General features: G+C 47.7%; 2 protein-coding genes across 2 annotated transcripts in view; one reads left to right on the forward strand and one right to left on the reverse strand.

The window, feature by feature from the left end:
* Window positions 1-878: 878 nt before the first annotated feature.
* LOC115088533 (myb-related transcription factor, partner of profilin-like) lies at window positions 879-3,119 on the forward strand. Its single transcript, XM_029596794.1, has 2 exons — window positions 879-1,260; window positions 2,263-3,119. The coding sequence occupies exons 1-2, from the start codon at window positions 879-881 to the stop codon at window positions 3,117-3,119; spliced, it is 1,239 nt and encodes a 412-aa protein (XP_029452654.1).
* Window positions 3,120-3,153: 34 nt separating this feature from the next.
* The window catches only part of LOC115088534 (putative nuclease HARBI1), a 55,957-nt gene continuing 43,349 nt past the window's right edge, over window positions 3,154-15,761 (reverse strand). The window contains exons 3-4 of the mRNA XM_029596795.1: window positions 3,253-3,598; window positions 3,154-3,178 (exon numbers count right to left, since the gene is read on the reverse strand). Of these exons, the coding sequence (XP_029452655.1) occupies window positions 3,154-3,178; window positions 3,253-3,598 (371 nt within the window). The remainder of the gene's footprint in view (window positions 3,179-3,252; window positions 3,599-15,761) is intronic.

Below are 15,761 nucleotides of genomic sequence, written 5' to 3' on the forward strand. Positions count from 1 at the left end.
CGCGTACCTCGATCACCTGCGCGCGAATGTATACTTGTGCGCGCCGATGTTTGTGCATGTGGCGAACTCTCGTATGCGTGCGCGTGCGCATGCGAACACGAGGGTGTGACCTCCCGTTCCGCACACTGCACAAAATGGCTGGCCGTGGGAGGCAGCCCAACTTCACCACCAGGGACGTCGAACTGCTGAGTGTGGGAGGTGCTGATTAGCAGCTGGCCCCGATTGAGTAGCCATTCTCAGTAGGCTGCTGAGCTCCCAAGTCTCTGCACACTAATCGATTCCTGCGGATGCCGAATCCAGAGGGAGAAATTGTAGGTAAGGTCGCTTTACTGCAGCGTTGGAAGGGGGTCATCAGGTTTTAATCGGGGCTACTTCACTATACTGTCTGATAACTGCTCACCAGGGTTTGATATGAAGGGGGACAATCGCTGTCTAACTTGTGTAGTCGGCTTCTCACCAGCCTCTCGGAGGTGCAATGCACTGGCTTTGTAGCTGTCACAGAACGGGGTAGTTCATAACCGTAATTACCGGTTGGGAGCTGCAACAGCACGCACATGTGGCATATATTGGTTAATGGCTGCACGCCCAGCTCTTTAATAGGCAATTACGCCCAACTTGATTGAGGGAGATAGGCAGTGCACACATCTTAATTAAAATAGATAGGCGGCGCGCACATCTTAATTAAAATAGATAGGCGGCGCGCACAAGTCACCCAGCACGCACATGTTCCGCATGAATTTTAATTATTGGCGTGCATACTTGGTATTCGCGCTGATGGGATCAGCTGTGCGCATAGGTTACGCCCCACTGGGGAGGGCCGCGCACAAATTGAGATCACTTTAAAAGGATGGGCGGGCTACTCACTGGCCATCTTCACCATGGCTCAAGCACATCCTGTCCTCCTCAGGAAGCCCAACTTCCTGCCAGCGGAGGTTGACATGCTGGTGGAGCATTTTATGCGGCACCAGGATGGCCCCCAGTCTCGTACGGTGGGTGCATACAGGAAGGAGCAGATCTGGAGGTGGATCAGGCATGCAGTGAATTCCGTGTTCCACCACAACCGCAGTATTGCAGAACTGATGCATAAGTGGAGGGACGTGAGGAGACTGGTGAAGCGGAAGCAGGCCAGGCGACTTGCTGAGGGAGAAAGGAGCCACATCACTTTCTCAGCCTCGGAGCAGCTGATACTGGGAACCATCTCGGAGGCAGCTGTGGGTGGCGTTGGCCAGCTGGACACCATGCGCCGTGTAGGGCTGCAAGGTAAGCAGAACAACACCTTGGAAAATCCCCCTGTTATCCTATCCATGTACCTACTCACAGTATAGCAGCATATGTCTTCATGTACCTATAGCTACTGATTACTGTTAACCTGTATAGCCAACACTGTGGGCATTTCAGGTACAGCAATCAGTATCCTGGATTGCAGCCAGGCCTGCTGTACTGATTATGTACCAAGACAGCACAGAGCAATGCACAGCTACACGTTTGGGAGTACTGTAGTAGGACAGTGTGCACTGCTCTGGTTGGTGTGTATGGTGATGCAGTATATATGTGGTCATACAGCAGGCAGTATAGTGTATAGACTGTCTTACAATATTAGTGCATGTTAGTTCTTATGGGCAATGTAGACTGAGTATCAGCTGCTGCACATGGGTCACAAGGCACACAATGCTGGCTTTAAACAATAGTAGTCAATGGGAGGGTGTATTTCTCTGGTAATTGATGTGAGGCATATGATCAATGTCACCTGCTCAGTATTGCAGGTTCAACCTTGCAAAGTGGCCCTCTCACTCTCCCCCCCCCTTCCCCATTTCCTCCCTTCAGCCCCTTCCTACCCTTCCCCATTTGTTTCCCTTTCAACTTCCTGTACCACACATGCCAACTTCACAGGTTACATAGCATATTGCACAGGTCAAGTGCCCATGGATTGCATAAACAGTGTGCCTTGATTAGGTAGAGGGTTAAAGTGCAGTTCGTACGACAGGGCTCTCTGTTCTAGGTTTGGCCTGAAAAGTTCCACATTCCATGCAGCACACTGACAACCCTCTGGTGTCCAGAAGTGGTTGTAGGGCAGGTGCAACATGGTGTGGTTGCCAGCCAGACTATGCCATACATGATACCACAGGGGTGTCATGACAAGTGCCATGTGACTACCACTGGAGTATTAGTCAGGCCTGCAACTGTAGCATGTTTCACATATGGAGCGAAGTACACCACACCCCTATTGTCAGTGTGCTAATTCCCATATGCTTTAACATTTAGGGGAGCCAGATGATGAGCAACCCGGACCTGCACCTAGACCCCAACGGCTGTACCGGCGTGTGCGGGTGGTCCGTGACTCTTCGGAAGAGGAGGAGGGGGAAGCCCGTGAGCACATGGAGCAGCCTGAGGAGGAGGAGGAGGAGCAGCAGCGGCAGGGAGAGGAGCCGGAGGACCCACTCGCTGAAATGGAACCTGATCGTCAGCAGGACAGCAGTGCGTCCGACCATCCTGAGCCCCAGGCCAACCCATATACCGGGCAGGCAGAGAGACTCGTACAGCAGGGCGCCGGCATCTTGGATGCCATCTCTGGCCTGTCTGAAGTGGTGCAGCAGGAAGGCAGTGCCCTCCGTCTTACTGTCAGGGAGGGGTATGAGCGGCTTGAGGGGCGCCTACCAGACCTTTGCCGGGCTACTGAGCAGCAGACGGAGGTTTGGAGGGAGCTGCTGCAGCGCATGCCTCCCATGCAGCCCCCGCCACCAGTGGCTCCATGGCCTTTCATGCCTTACCCTCAAGCTTATTTGCCTCCATACCCATGGATGCCACCTGCCCGTGCAGAGGCGCCTGGGGTGGTACCTCCACCTGCGCCACCTGGGCCTCAGCCTCTTGCAGGCTATCCGTGGATGGCACCCCCACCCCCGCCTGCACCTGCAGTTCCACCACCTCCTCTTCCACCACCACCAGCAGAAGAGCTGTTGCCCCTGGCTATTCCTTCCTGTAGCCATGCCCCGGATGTGCCCCAGGCACCTCTGCCCTCTGAGGGTAGTGTAAGCAGTGGGAGGCGTCCCCTGCGCTGGAGTACCCGGGTGGGGCAGTCTCGGCTTTCTGAGGCTCGTAGGAGAGGACGGCCAAGGAAGTGAACTGTCACAAGTTTTCAGTTGTTCCTTGTTACTTTTATTTCATTATCACATTTGTCACACTTGTAAATAAATGCACATTTATCACCTACGGAAATGGCTTTCTATGAGACTGTTCCTTTCTCGTATCGCCCGCCTTTGGCTCAGGCGATGTATTTCCTCCAATTCCTCCATGGACAGCTGTATGTCCTCCTCCTCCTCATTCTTTTCAGGCCCATCCTCAGGTACAGGGATGTGTCTGTTAATTGCCAGATTATGTAGGATACAGCAGGCTAGGAAAATCTCACACACCTTAGAGGGGGAGTACAAGAGGCACCCACCGGATCTGTCCAGACAGCGGAAGCGTGATTTCAGGATGCCAAATGTTCTCTCAATGACAGCCCTGGTCCTACGGTGTGCCCTGTTGTAGCGCATCTCAGCTGCCGAGTTGGGGCTGGCCATGGGAATCATGAGCCAAGATTTGAGGGGATAGCCTCTGTCACCTGTAGCATAAAAGAAAACCAGAAGGTTAGATAATGTCTGTGCATCACTGGGGTTCAGCTCACAGGGCTTACAAATAGAATGCCTACTGTGGCACCCTATATCTAGTGATTGTACAAAGATAGGTGGGTGCTGTTGTTGGTTGCTCTACTACCTAGGAGCCAGCCCCCAGTGATGTGACTTCATAGATCCTGGATTGGGTGAGAATGTAGGCGTCGTGCGTGGATCCAGGAAAGCGAGGCACCAGATTCGTGATGAGGCCCTTGGCGTTGCACACCACCTGCATGTTTAGTGAGTGGAATCCCTTGCGATTGCGGTAGATGACCTCATCTCCTCCTGGTGCCCTTAGGGGCACGTGGGTGCAATCAATAGCTCCCAAGACCGAGGGGAAGCGTGCTATTTGGTAGAAGTCTCTCATGGTTTCATGCTGTTCCTCTCTTCCGATGGGGAAGGAGATAAAGTGGTGTGTGTGTCGCAGCAGGGCAGCCAGGGCCTGCTCCAGACATCTTGAGGTGGCACCCTGAGTGATTCCAGACGTCAGGCCAAGCGGGGTTTGGAAGGTGCCGGTAGCCAGAAATGCAAGGAAGGTAGTCACCTTGATGTGTACAGGCAAGGCATGGCCCCTTTGCATGCAAGGTTGCAGGTCACCCTCTAACATTCTGTAGAGGGACAGTATAGTCTCCTTATCAAATCTGTAACGGGTCATTACTTCCTCCTCAAACAGATCCAGAAATTGGGTGCGAGTCCTGTAGACTTGGTGTAACGGGTACCGCCTCCGTCTCAGCTGCCTTCTCCTCTTCCTCCTCTCTCTTTCCCTTCTGAGCCTTAGGGATTGCAGCACGCATATTGCTGCTGCTGTGAACATGTGTAGACAGGGAAATGAGCAATGAATGGCTGTCTTTAGACACTCCTGAGGCTCTCTCTCCTACGGTCATATGCACATTAACGTTGTCTATGGAAAACAGTTCCACTGTCCCAGTTTACAGCGGGTACTCCCCCAGGCCCTCTCCTTTACACCTTCTGGCCTTCTACCGGATGTCTGGAACTGTAGCGATGTCAGATAGCAGCCGCAGAGCCTTCACTCATTCCTTGCGCACAAAAAAAGCAGTAGTACGCGAGTGAAATCGGTTGCGTGCGCTGGTGGCGTGTCCCTTATAAAATACGTTTTATGCGCATAACTTCGGTCTCCGCCCAGACATGCCCCGACACGCCCCCGACACGCCCCTTTTGTATTTGCGTAATGTTGCTTGTGCAGGTCCACTTACACACACAAATACCGCTATACAAAATTTGGGTTGTGCGCACCACTCCCATTTACGCACATAAGTGCCCATTTTTGCGCGCGTACAGCTTTGAAAATCTACCCGTAGGTGTATAGTAGGTCTCTGAAAATTTCATTCATCATTTGTTGGAATTCTGCGGGCGCATTACAGAGGCCAAAGTGCATCACCAGATATTCGTAATGCCCATCTCTGGTGTTGAAAACAGTCTTCCAGATATCATCAGGGAAAATCCGCACCAAGTTGTACGCCCCGCGTAAGTCCATCTTGGTGAATATGGAGGCCCCGTTCAGATGAACAAATAGTTCCGAGATCAAAGACAGAAGGTACTTGTCTTTGCGGGTAATCACATTCAAGCCAAAGTAGTTAATACATGGCCTGAGAGACCCATCCTTCTTCGTCACTAAGAAGAATCCTGCACCGGCAGGAGATGTGGAGGGATGAAAGAGCCCCTTTCCAAGGTTTTCTTGAATATACTCCATCATGACCTTAGTCTCAGGAAGAGACAGAGGATACGTATGCCCTCAGGGAGGTGTGTTCCCTGGTAGGAGTTCAATGGGACAATCAAACCTCCAAAGAGGTGGAAGAAGGTCTGCATTTTGCTTCGAGAATACGTCTTCAAAATCCGCATAGGGAGCAGGTATACCTGAAGAGGTGGCTGCGAGAGGAACCAAGGGTGGTGGCACCACTTTACGAAGGCAAGACTGGTGGCAGGTGGAACCCCATTCCACCAGCTGGAGTGACCCCCAATCAAATTGAAGGGAGTGATTTTGGAGCCAGGGTAGTCCTAAGACTACCGGGTGAATGGATTTCTCCAGTACTAGTAATTCAATTTCTTCAGTGTGGAGGGCACCAGTACAAAGTTGAACTGGCTCGGTGGTCAGGGATATTCAACCAGGAAGCGGGTCTCCATAGATGGAAGCAATGCACAAGGAGGTCGCCAGAGGATGGGTTTTTATACCCAGTAGTTGAACTAGATCCTTGAGGATAAAATTGCCTCCTGTTCTGGAATCCACCAGAGCAAGAACTGGAAAGGATCGGGAATCCCAGATCAAGGTGACAGGCACAGATATTTGAGGGGCCGGTGACATTGCGCCCAAGTTCAGGACCCCAACTGAACTTAGGCCAGGGAATTTGCCGGACGGACCGGGCAGACCTGTAGATGGTGGCCGGGTGCTCCACAATACAGACACAGACATGTTTGTCTTCGTCAGAGGTGCTTTTCTGGGGACAGCCACCCACCACCCAGCTGCATGGGCTCTTCCATCTTGGCCACAGTAGAGACCCTACCAGAGGCAGGGCTGGTGGTGGGTGGCGAATGGGAACAAATCTGAGAGGGCTTCTTAGACATCCAATTCTCCCAGGGATGCTCTTGGAGACGATGATCAATTCGGCCCTTCAAGTCTATAAGGCACTCAAGAGAGGAAAGGAGCTCCCGTGCTGCCAGCTCATCCTTCAGCTGTGGGGAAAGCCCATCCAGGTAGATGGCTCATAGGCAGTCTTCCTACCAAGCGAGTTCAGACACTAAAGTCCAAAATTCAATTGTGTAGACAAATAGAATTCTTTGACCTTGACAAAGGTGTAACAAACTAGTGCTTGATATGGCATGCTGCCCAGGATAATCGAAGGTCCGCCGGAACACGGCGATGAATCGAGACAGTTCCTGTAGAAGGGAGTCTGATTGTTCCCACAAGGGAGAAGCCCAAGCCAGCGCCTTGCCTTCGAGATGAGACAAGATAAAAGTGACCTATGTTAATTCATCTTAAAAGCTGGAGGGCTGCAGAGCGAACTGCATGTAGCATTAGTTAATAAACCCTCTGCAGAGCTTAGAGTCACCATTGAAACGAGGTGGAGCTGGTAGGGCCAACAAGGCTCTAGGAGTAGAAGGAGACAGCTGTTGATGAGATGAAGCCGGTACTGAAACTGGGTTGCTGGTTAAGGCATCAAACTGGGCATGAAGACGCTCAAGGGAGGAGGCCAATGCCTCAAAAAACTGCTGTTGTTCATGTAATTTGGAGGCCAGGCCAGGAATGGCCTGGAAGGCATGCGGCTTTGCCGAGTCCATGGCTTTTGCCACCTGTTTCACCGGAGGTGGACCCTTGGGCCAAGGTGGGGTTGACTCAACCCGTAGGAGGGGGTCATACGGGTCCCCACCATTGGCAGGCAGAGTCAGCTGATGGACAGAGGCCAGCTGGTGCTTCAGTAATACCAGCCCTCGTTCCCCGCGGGTTGAGTCTTTGCATGCCGGGGCTGGCTGGACTTAGATGGGCCTCCGTATGTCATCATCATGGATCGAGGTCAGCCCAGAGGCAGCAGCAGGGAGATGGTACAGTCTTGTATTGGATGAGGTAGAGCCCAGGAGACCCAGGCGCCAAAGGAACAAAGTCAGTCAGGGGGCACCCGAGCAACAACAGGCCGAAGCCTGAATAGGCCAAGTCCAGGATGTAGGCTGAAGAGGTGTCGTAGAGCAAGCTTGCGTCAGGGCTGGCAGCAATCTGGACGTGGAGATAGACAAACGTAGTCAGGCAAAGCAGAGGTCTGGGTCTGGAGACAGGCAACGGAGTGGTCAGGCAATGCAGAGGTCCGGGCTTGGAGTGAGTCAACGATATGGTCAGACAAAGCAGAGTCAAAGTCCGTGAAGGCAATCCGAGGAAGGGTTGAAGAGCAGGAACGCAGGAATGAGGAAATCAGGAACAGGAGTCAATGAGGATCAGGAACACAGGAATGAGACGAATCTCTCAGGAGGCAACGAGTACTCGACCAGCGAGGAGACCTGTTGCAAAGGTAAAGCTAGAGTGCTTCGCTGACATCATCATCCGGGGCTATGGCTTGGTTCCTGCCACGGGCCCTCCTTAAGCTTTAGTGATGGGTGCAGTCCCGAGTAGCAGCGTCTCTCCGCGGGCCATGCAGAGAGGCCCGACATGGAACAGTAGGCGCGGTAACTGGACTGGAGATACCAGGGTCTGTAGATGAGCCGAAGGCACCAGGGGTGGCCCGAGGGCAGAGCCGGTGGCCTACTGCCGCCAGAGATGAGGGACCAGGCACTGGAGTCACTGGAGAGAGGTGAGGGGGCCATGCTGCGGTGGCAAGTGTAACATTTCCTCCACAACCTTCACTGAAACAAATAGATTTTAACAAGCTGAACACAAATATGCATTTATTATGTCTGTATCACGGACCGTTTGCCAGAAAAGTGCGATATACATTAAGGATTGTTACGTGTCTGTAGCGGCATAAGCTATAATGGCAATGTTGGCACCAGAAAACAAAACTAAAAATGTTTTGCTGCATATTTTCGTTTGTAATCACAGTCCGATGTTTTGCAGATGAGAATCCAATAATAGTAACCCAGCATGGAGGGGTTCCACTTGCCTTGATACCATTTCTCCGTTTTGTCAATGTCTTGATGAAACCTTTCACCATGTTCTTCACTCACAGCGCCAAAGTTGTCTGGGAAGAAGTCCAAGTGGGAATGAAGAAAATTAATCTTCAATGACAAGTTGCACTTCATCAATTTGTATGCCTGAAGCAGATTTTCAACCTGTTCAACATAGTATGCTGCCTTATAGGTGCCTAGAAAGTTACAAACGACATTCTTGAAGGTTGTCCACGCAACACGTTCTGTAGCTTGCAGAAGACCATCAAAGTGGCTGTCCTTCATCACAGCTCGGATTTGTGGGCCAACGAAAACACCTTATCTTGGCGTATCTTATGTTTGGATGAGCTGGGGCTCGCCCGAGCATGTTCTGGCATGATCAGGCAGGCTTTCTTGGTGTATTTTTAAAAAAGTTAGTCTCTGTTACATGTTACATTGCTTATGGCCATCAAAAATAGGACATGAATTTTAAAAATCATAAAAACTACTGAACAGCAAGAAAATATATGTGTGCGAGATTATGTTTTAAAATTTCACAATTATTGTAACACAAAATTGGCCATTTCTCAAAAACCTTATGTGATATACAACTTTTGAAGTAATATCTGTGATTAGCATCAAAACATCTATTTGGAACACCAAAAAGCCTGAAGGAAACAAAAACTTTGTTTACCAGTGTTATCTGTTGGCCTATATATGACCATATTTTTTTTTTAGAATCATTTTTATTTACTGTTAAAAAAATTAAAATAGTGTAAGTTTTCATACAGTTCTATGGACTGTATAACACTGGATATCTAAGTTGTCCATTAGAACAATAATTCAGTATCTCCCCCCTCCCCCATATTTTGTATTTTCATACACAGTTAAGATTCTGTGCCAAAAAAGGTAAAGTTATGCACTTGGTGCATCAAGGTGCATCAAGGTCCATCAAGCCCAGTATCCTGTTTCCAACAGTGGTCAAGCCAGGTCACAGGTACCTGGCAGGATCCCAAGAGATAGATTCCAACCTGTTTATCCCAAGAATAAGCAGTGGATTTCTGCAACTCTACCTTAATAATGATTAATGGACAATTCCTCCAGGATCTTTCCCAAACGTTTTTAAACGCAGCTACACTTTAGCTATAAATACTGCTTCCTGCTTAGCTGGGTGCTTCTAGCCACATCAGGAAAAACTTGGACTTTTTGCCCACAGAAAAAAAATCTTTCAGGCTGATACAATATTGGCGCACGAAAAACGGGCGCTAATGATTGAGTGCCTGTTCTCCTAATGTGCGCCGATGTAATATTTAAATGGGCTTCCGAGGTAAAAAGGAGGCACTAGGGAAAATTGTGTGACCCTAGAGCCACCTTGGCAGCAGGTGCTCAGGAGAGATGGCTATCAGCGGGTTAGGAAAACGGATGCTCAATTTTACAAGCGTCCATTTTCCTAACCTATGCACAGCCATGGGTTAGGAAAATGGTCATTCATTAATTGAGCATCCATTTTCCTAACCTGACCACTGGTGACTTTTGTTTTTTAATTTTTTTCCCTTACTCCTTAATTCTGTTACTTCAATTTAATATTGCAATGATATTAAGTAATAGGAACCGAAAAAAGGAACATAAAATCAATATTTTCTGATTTTCTTTAACTTTAGGAGCTCCTCAAGAATTGATGCCTGCTCTGAGGCAGGCATACATTTTCGAAAGTAAGACTGTGCGAGTTGGGCTACTTTTTTTTTTGCATTGGAGGGGTAATAGCTAATAGCCTCATCAACATGAATTTACATATAATGAGCACTATTAGCTACGCACTGGTTAAGATGCACATTTTGGACGCGCTAATCCCCTTATGTGCATCCAAGCGCGTGTTAAGCAATGCTCAGCCAAGCACACTGTTAATTTTTAAAATATTTTTGGAGCACCAGATTCTTATCTTGTTTTAAGTTGAAAGAGACCAAAAGAGTGGCTCTAGTTGGTATGTCATCTATGGAAGCCTCTAAAATGGAGGTCAGGTTGGGACTATCCCCTTGCAGTGCCTCCATTACATCTTCCTGCCCTTCATTCCTCTTTCTAAAGTGGGGAATGTAATACATTTTTATATCAACATTTCTACAGGAATACTTAATATTTCTGTAACATACTTTTTAAATAATTCCATTGCCGATAACCTAGACATTGGAAAATTTAAAAATCATACATTTTTAACCCTCATACCGTTTTGCAAATTTTCAAGTTGTGTATATATGATGAGACTATCCTTAATAAAAAGAGTCCCACTAGCATACGCTTCCATCGTAGTAACCTAGCAATGGTAGAGGCATCCCCAGAAGAGCCAGGCCCCAATTGCGATAGGAGGATACCGCGATCCTAGTAAGAAGCTTGAAAAAAAGGTATGGGGCGGGGGGAAGAAGGGAAAAGATTGGGATGGATGTTGGGGGAATCCGGAGGCCACAATTTTGATAGCCTCCCCACAGCCCTCCCCCAGCTCCTACTTACCTCATTAGGCATTTCCAAGAGAGAAAAGGGCAGGAGCAAGCCCCTGTCACTTATGCCTCACCAACTCTGATTTAAAAATGGCACCAGTTACAGGGCTGGCCTGCACCAAATAGTTTTATGGCCATAAGAACATAAGAACATGCCATACTGGGTCAGACCAAGGGTCCATCAAGCCCAGCATCTTGTTTCCAACAGTGGCCAATCCAGGCCATGAGAACCTGGCAAGTACCCAAAAACTATGTCTATCCCACACTACTGATGCTAGTAAAAGGAGTGGCTATTTTCTAAGTCAACTTGATTAATAGCAGGTAAAGAACTTATCCAAACTTTTTATAAACCTTTTATAAACCCAGCTACACTAACTGCACTAATCACATCCCCTGGCAACAAATTCCAGAGTTTAATTGGGCATTCAGTGAAAAAGAACTTTCTCCGATTAGTTTTAAATGTGCCACATGCTAATTCAGGGGTGGCAAACTCCAGTCCTCGAGGGCCACAAACAGGCCAGGTTTTCAGGATAACCACAATGAATATGCATGAGATAGTTTTGCATACATTGGAGGCAGAGCATGCAGATCTATCTCATGTATATTCATTGTGGATATCCTGAAAACCTGGCCTGTTTGTGGCCCTTGAGGACCAGAGTTTGCCACCTGTGTGCTAACTTCATAGAGTGCCCCCTAGTCCTTCTATTATCCGAAAGAGTAAAACCGATTCACATTTACCCGTTCTAGACCTCACATGATTTTAAACACCTCTATCATATCCCCCCTCAGCCGACTTCTCCAAGCTGAACAGTCTTAACCTCTTTAGTCTTTCCTCACAGGGGAGCTGTTCTATCCCCTTTATCATTTTGGTCGCCCTTCTCTGTACCTTCTCCATCGCAACTATATCTTTTTTGAGATGTGGCGACCAGAATTGTACACAGTACTCAAGGTGCGGTCTCACCATGGAGCGATACTGAGGCATTATGACATTTTCCGTTCTATTAACCATTCCCTTCCTAATAATTCCCAACATTCTGTTTGCTTTTTTGACTTCCGCAGCACACTGAACTGACAGAGTATAGTTTTATGGCTATAATACCTTACGACTGAAAATTAGCTTGACATTGGTTTAGCCCTATCACGAGCCCCATTTTTAAATCAGAGTCAGTGGGAAAGGAGCGACTGAGGCTCACTCCTATCCCTTTCTTGGAAATGCCTAATGGGGTAAGTAGGAGCTGAGAGAGGACTCTGGGGAGGCTGCATGGAGGTTACAGGGTACCAGAAGGGGAGGGTTGTTTCTTTTGTTTCTTTTAAATTTAATGTTTAATTTTGGTTAGGCAAATAAAATGAATCCCCGCCCCCCCCCTCCACAAAAAAAATAAAAATCCAAAACAAACTAAAATTAAATTTTTTTACTTTGTGCATCTCCTCTACTGAGCAGACTAGATGAGTCATTTTGGTCTTTATCTACCGTCATTTACTATATTACTATGCAATTTTGAATGTAAATAATTCATCACCTATTCAGTCTTGAATTAAAAAGAGAGAAATGAAGAAAATCTAGCACTGCATTTATTTTGTGCCCTGTGGGTAGTGTGTTGACTGAGATTCTGCTGCCAGACCAGCAGGATATTTCTTTAAAATAAGTGCATGTTCTTTTTCTTTTAGCAGATGGTTTACCCCCTGAAAGTCTGTGAAAATGAATAAAAGCCATGATGTTAAATAATATTCTACCCAGCGGTAGGCTGCTTGGAATGTATCTTGGAAGTTGTTTTCCAATTACCTTTACACACCAGGTGTCAGATTTCTAAACCTTCGCATATGAAAGCAGATATGAACCGAAAACAAGTCAAGGAGTGACAATGTAAATTACTGTAACCAGAGGATAGTGCAAGCTGCACATCCTCCAACCATGGTATCTCAAAGCAGATAAATTCTCTTACCTGGATGTCATCAATAATCTACATTATATTTACTTAAGTATCACCAACTTACAAGTCACTTGGGGCTCATCACACCTACATTATGTTTTACCTTTGGAAGGCAAATATTGAAAAAAAAAGCTGATAACTATTGTAAAATGGGATATGTTGGAGGCATTCATCAGAAAAAAAAAAAGACTTTAAATAGTCCAAAGACAGATATTCATGCCAAGCAGGTTCACTATAGACACTCAACTAATGCCTTCCACACACTTCCCAATCACCTCCCAGGACTGATGCACTGACATACATACATTCATGCTTGTCTTTTATTCATGTGTCAGAGTCCTCATTCTGAAGGGCTGCTACTGACCCAAAACTCCTATTCATGCCAATGGACTGATTCTGACACTCTAAAAATCTTGAATTGCTTGGCTAAAACTGCAAAATATTGTACTATCAAATACTTATATAACTGTATCCAAATACAGGTGAAGAGGGAGAAAAGCACAAACTGCTGTCCTTCACAAGACGTACTTAGGGTCAAAAGGCTACATCGAGACCTCCAGTGAACATCCGTGAATGCCGTGGTCATCCCATAGACAAATCATGCATCTATTAAGGGGGGGTCTGTGATAGACACGATGCATTCACACAGGGAGCTCTTATTAAAGTTGCTGGCTCAGGCCTCGATTTTTCACTAGGCACAAGGTTTGTACCTCGAATGGGAAACATATGGGGGCTGTAGACTGGCTGAAGATTTTCTGCCTTCTAGCTAGACTGAATCTCACTTAGCAGAGAATAGCCCTTCTCTCCCTGACCGTTCACTTCCCCTCCCAGGCAGCATACAGGGAACACGAGGGGTGGGGGTGGGGAAAGCCTGGAACAGACAGAGCAGATCAAAGAAACAGCTACTCTGTTCCCTGATCCAGCCCTTCACCTCCTGTCATTCAGGAACAGAATGGAAGAAGATGAGCTTGAAGCACATAGTGCAAAGGGTGATTGTTTTGAGGAGAACATAAAAACAAAAGATATGCCATACTGGGTCAGACCAAGAGTCCATCAAGCCCAGTATCCTGTGTCCAACCAAGTCACAAGTACCAGGTAAGTACCCAAACATTAAATAAATAGATCCCAGACTACTAATCCTTATTGATTAATAGCAGTTTATGGACTCTGCTCTAGAAACTTATCCAAACCTTTTTTAAACACAGTTACACCGAGGGGCAGATTTTATAAATCTGCGCACACGCGTACTTTTGTTCGCGCACCAGGCGCGAACAAGAGTACGCAGGATTTTAATAGATACGCTCGTAGCCGCTCGTATCCATTAAAATCCGGGTCGGCGCGCGCAAGGCTGCCCAAAATCGGCAGCCTGCGCACGCCGAGCCGTGCAGCCTGCCTCCGTTCCGTCCGAGGCCACTCCGAAATCGGAGCGGCCTCGGAGGGAACTTTCCTTCCACCCCTCCCCCCGTACCTTCCCTTCCCCTATCTAAACCCCCCCGACCACCTTTGCGTGCGCCGGGCCGGCTGCCGCACTCCATGTTCCGGTCCGGGGGCTGGTCCGGAGGCCACGCCCCCGGAACGCCCCCGGGCCGAAACCACGTCCGCGGCGCTGCCCCCAAAATGCCGCGTCACTCGCGACACGCCCCCGAAACGCCACGTCACTCCCGGCACGTCCCCGACATGCCTCCCGACACGCCCCTCCATGCAAGCCCCGGGACATGCCCGCGCCGCCGAGCCTATGCAAAATAGGCTTGGCGCACGCAGGGGGGGTTTGGGGTAGGTTTTCGGGGGGTACGCGCTTATCCCTTTGAAAATCTACCCCTCTCTGCAGTAACCACATCCTCTGGCAATGAATTCCAGAGCTTAATTATGCATTGAGTGAAAAATAATTTTCTATCATTTGTTTTAAATGAGCTATTTGCTAACTTCATGGTGTGCCCCCTAGTCCTTGTATAATCCAAAAATAACCGATTCATATTTACTTGTTCACTTCCTTTCATTATTTTATAGTCCTCTGTCATATCACCCTTCAATTCAACCATCTGCTCTCCAAGCTGAACAGCCCTAATCTCTTTAGCCTTTCCTCATAGGGGAGCCGTTCCTTCCACTTATCATTTTGGTTGTCCTTCTCTGAACTTTCGCCAATGCAACTATATCTTTTTTGAGATGCAGCGACCAGAACAGCACACAATATTCAAGATGCAGTCTCACCATCTAGTGATACAGAGGCATTATGACAGCCACCATTTTATTTGCCAATCCCTTCCTAATAATTCTTTACATTCTGTTTGCTTTTTTGATCGCCACAGCACACTGAGCCAATGATTGAAATGTATTATTATCCACTATGATGCCTACATCTCTTCCCTGGGTGGTAACTCCTAAGATAGAACCAAACATTGTGTAACTACAGCAAGGGTTATTTTTCCCTATATGCATCACCTTGCACTTGTCTACATTAAATTTCTTCTGCTATTTGGATGCCCAATCTTCCAGTTTCACAAGATCCTCCTGCAATTTATCACAATCCACTTGAGATTTAACTACTCTGCATAATTTTGTATCATCCAAAAATTTAAGCACCTCACACATCGTGCCTCTTTCCAGATCATTTATAAATATTTTAAAAATCACTGGTCCTAATACAGATCCCTGAGGCACTCCATTGTTTACCTTTTTCCTCTGTGAAAACAGACCATTTAATCCTACTCTCTGTTTCCTGTCTTTTAACCACTTTGCAATCCACAAAAGGATGTCCTTCCTATCCTATGACTTTTTAGTTTTCTTAGAAGCCTCTCATGAGGGACTTTGTCGAACACCTTCTGAAAATCCAAATACACCACAGCTACCAGTTCATCTTTGTCCATGTGACGGACGCAAGTTCAGACCTAGTGCATACCTCAGCCAGAGGAGTAGCCTTGGTAGTGGTGGCCAGAAGGCAGTTATGGTTGCGGAACTGGTCGGCAGATGCGACTTCTAAGGTGAATCTCACAAGAATGCCTTTTAAGAGATCTCTCCTTATCGGAAGCGAATTAGAGAAGTTAGCCAGCAAGTGGGGTGAATCCCCAGTGCCTCGGCTACCGGAAGACAGGGGTAAAAGATCCCAATGCCCC

Source organism: Rhinatrema bivittatum, chromosome 3 (assembly GCF_901001135.1).
Source record: "Rhinatrema bivittatum chromosome 3, aRhiBiv1.1, whole genome shotgun sequence".
Classification (NCBI taxonomy): Eukaryota; Metazoa; Chordata; class Amphibia; order Gymnophiona; family Rhinatrematidae; genus Rhinatrema; species Rhinatrema bivittatum.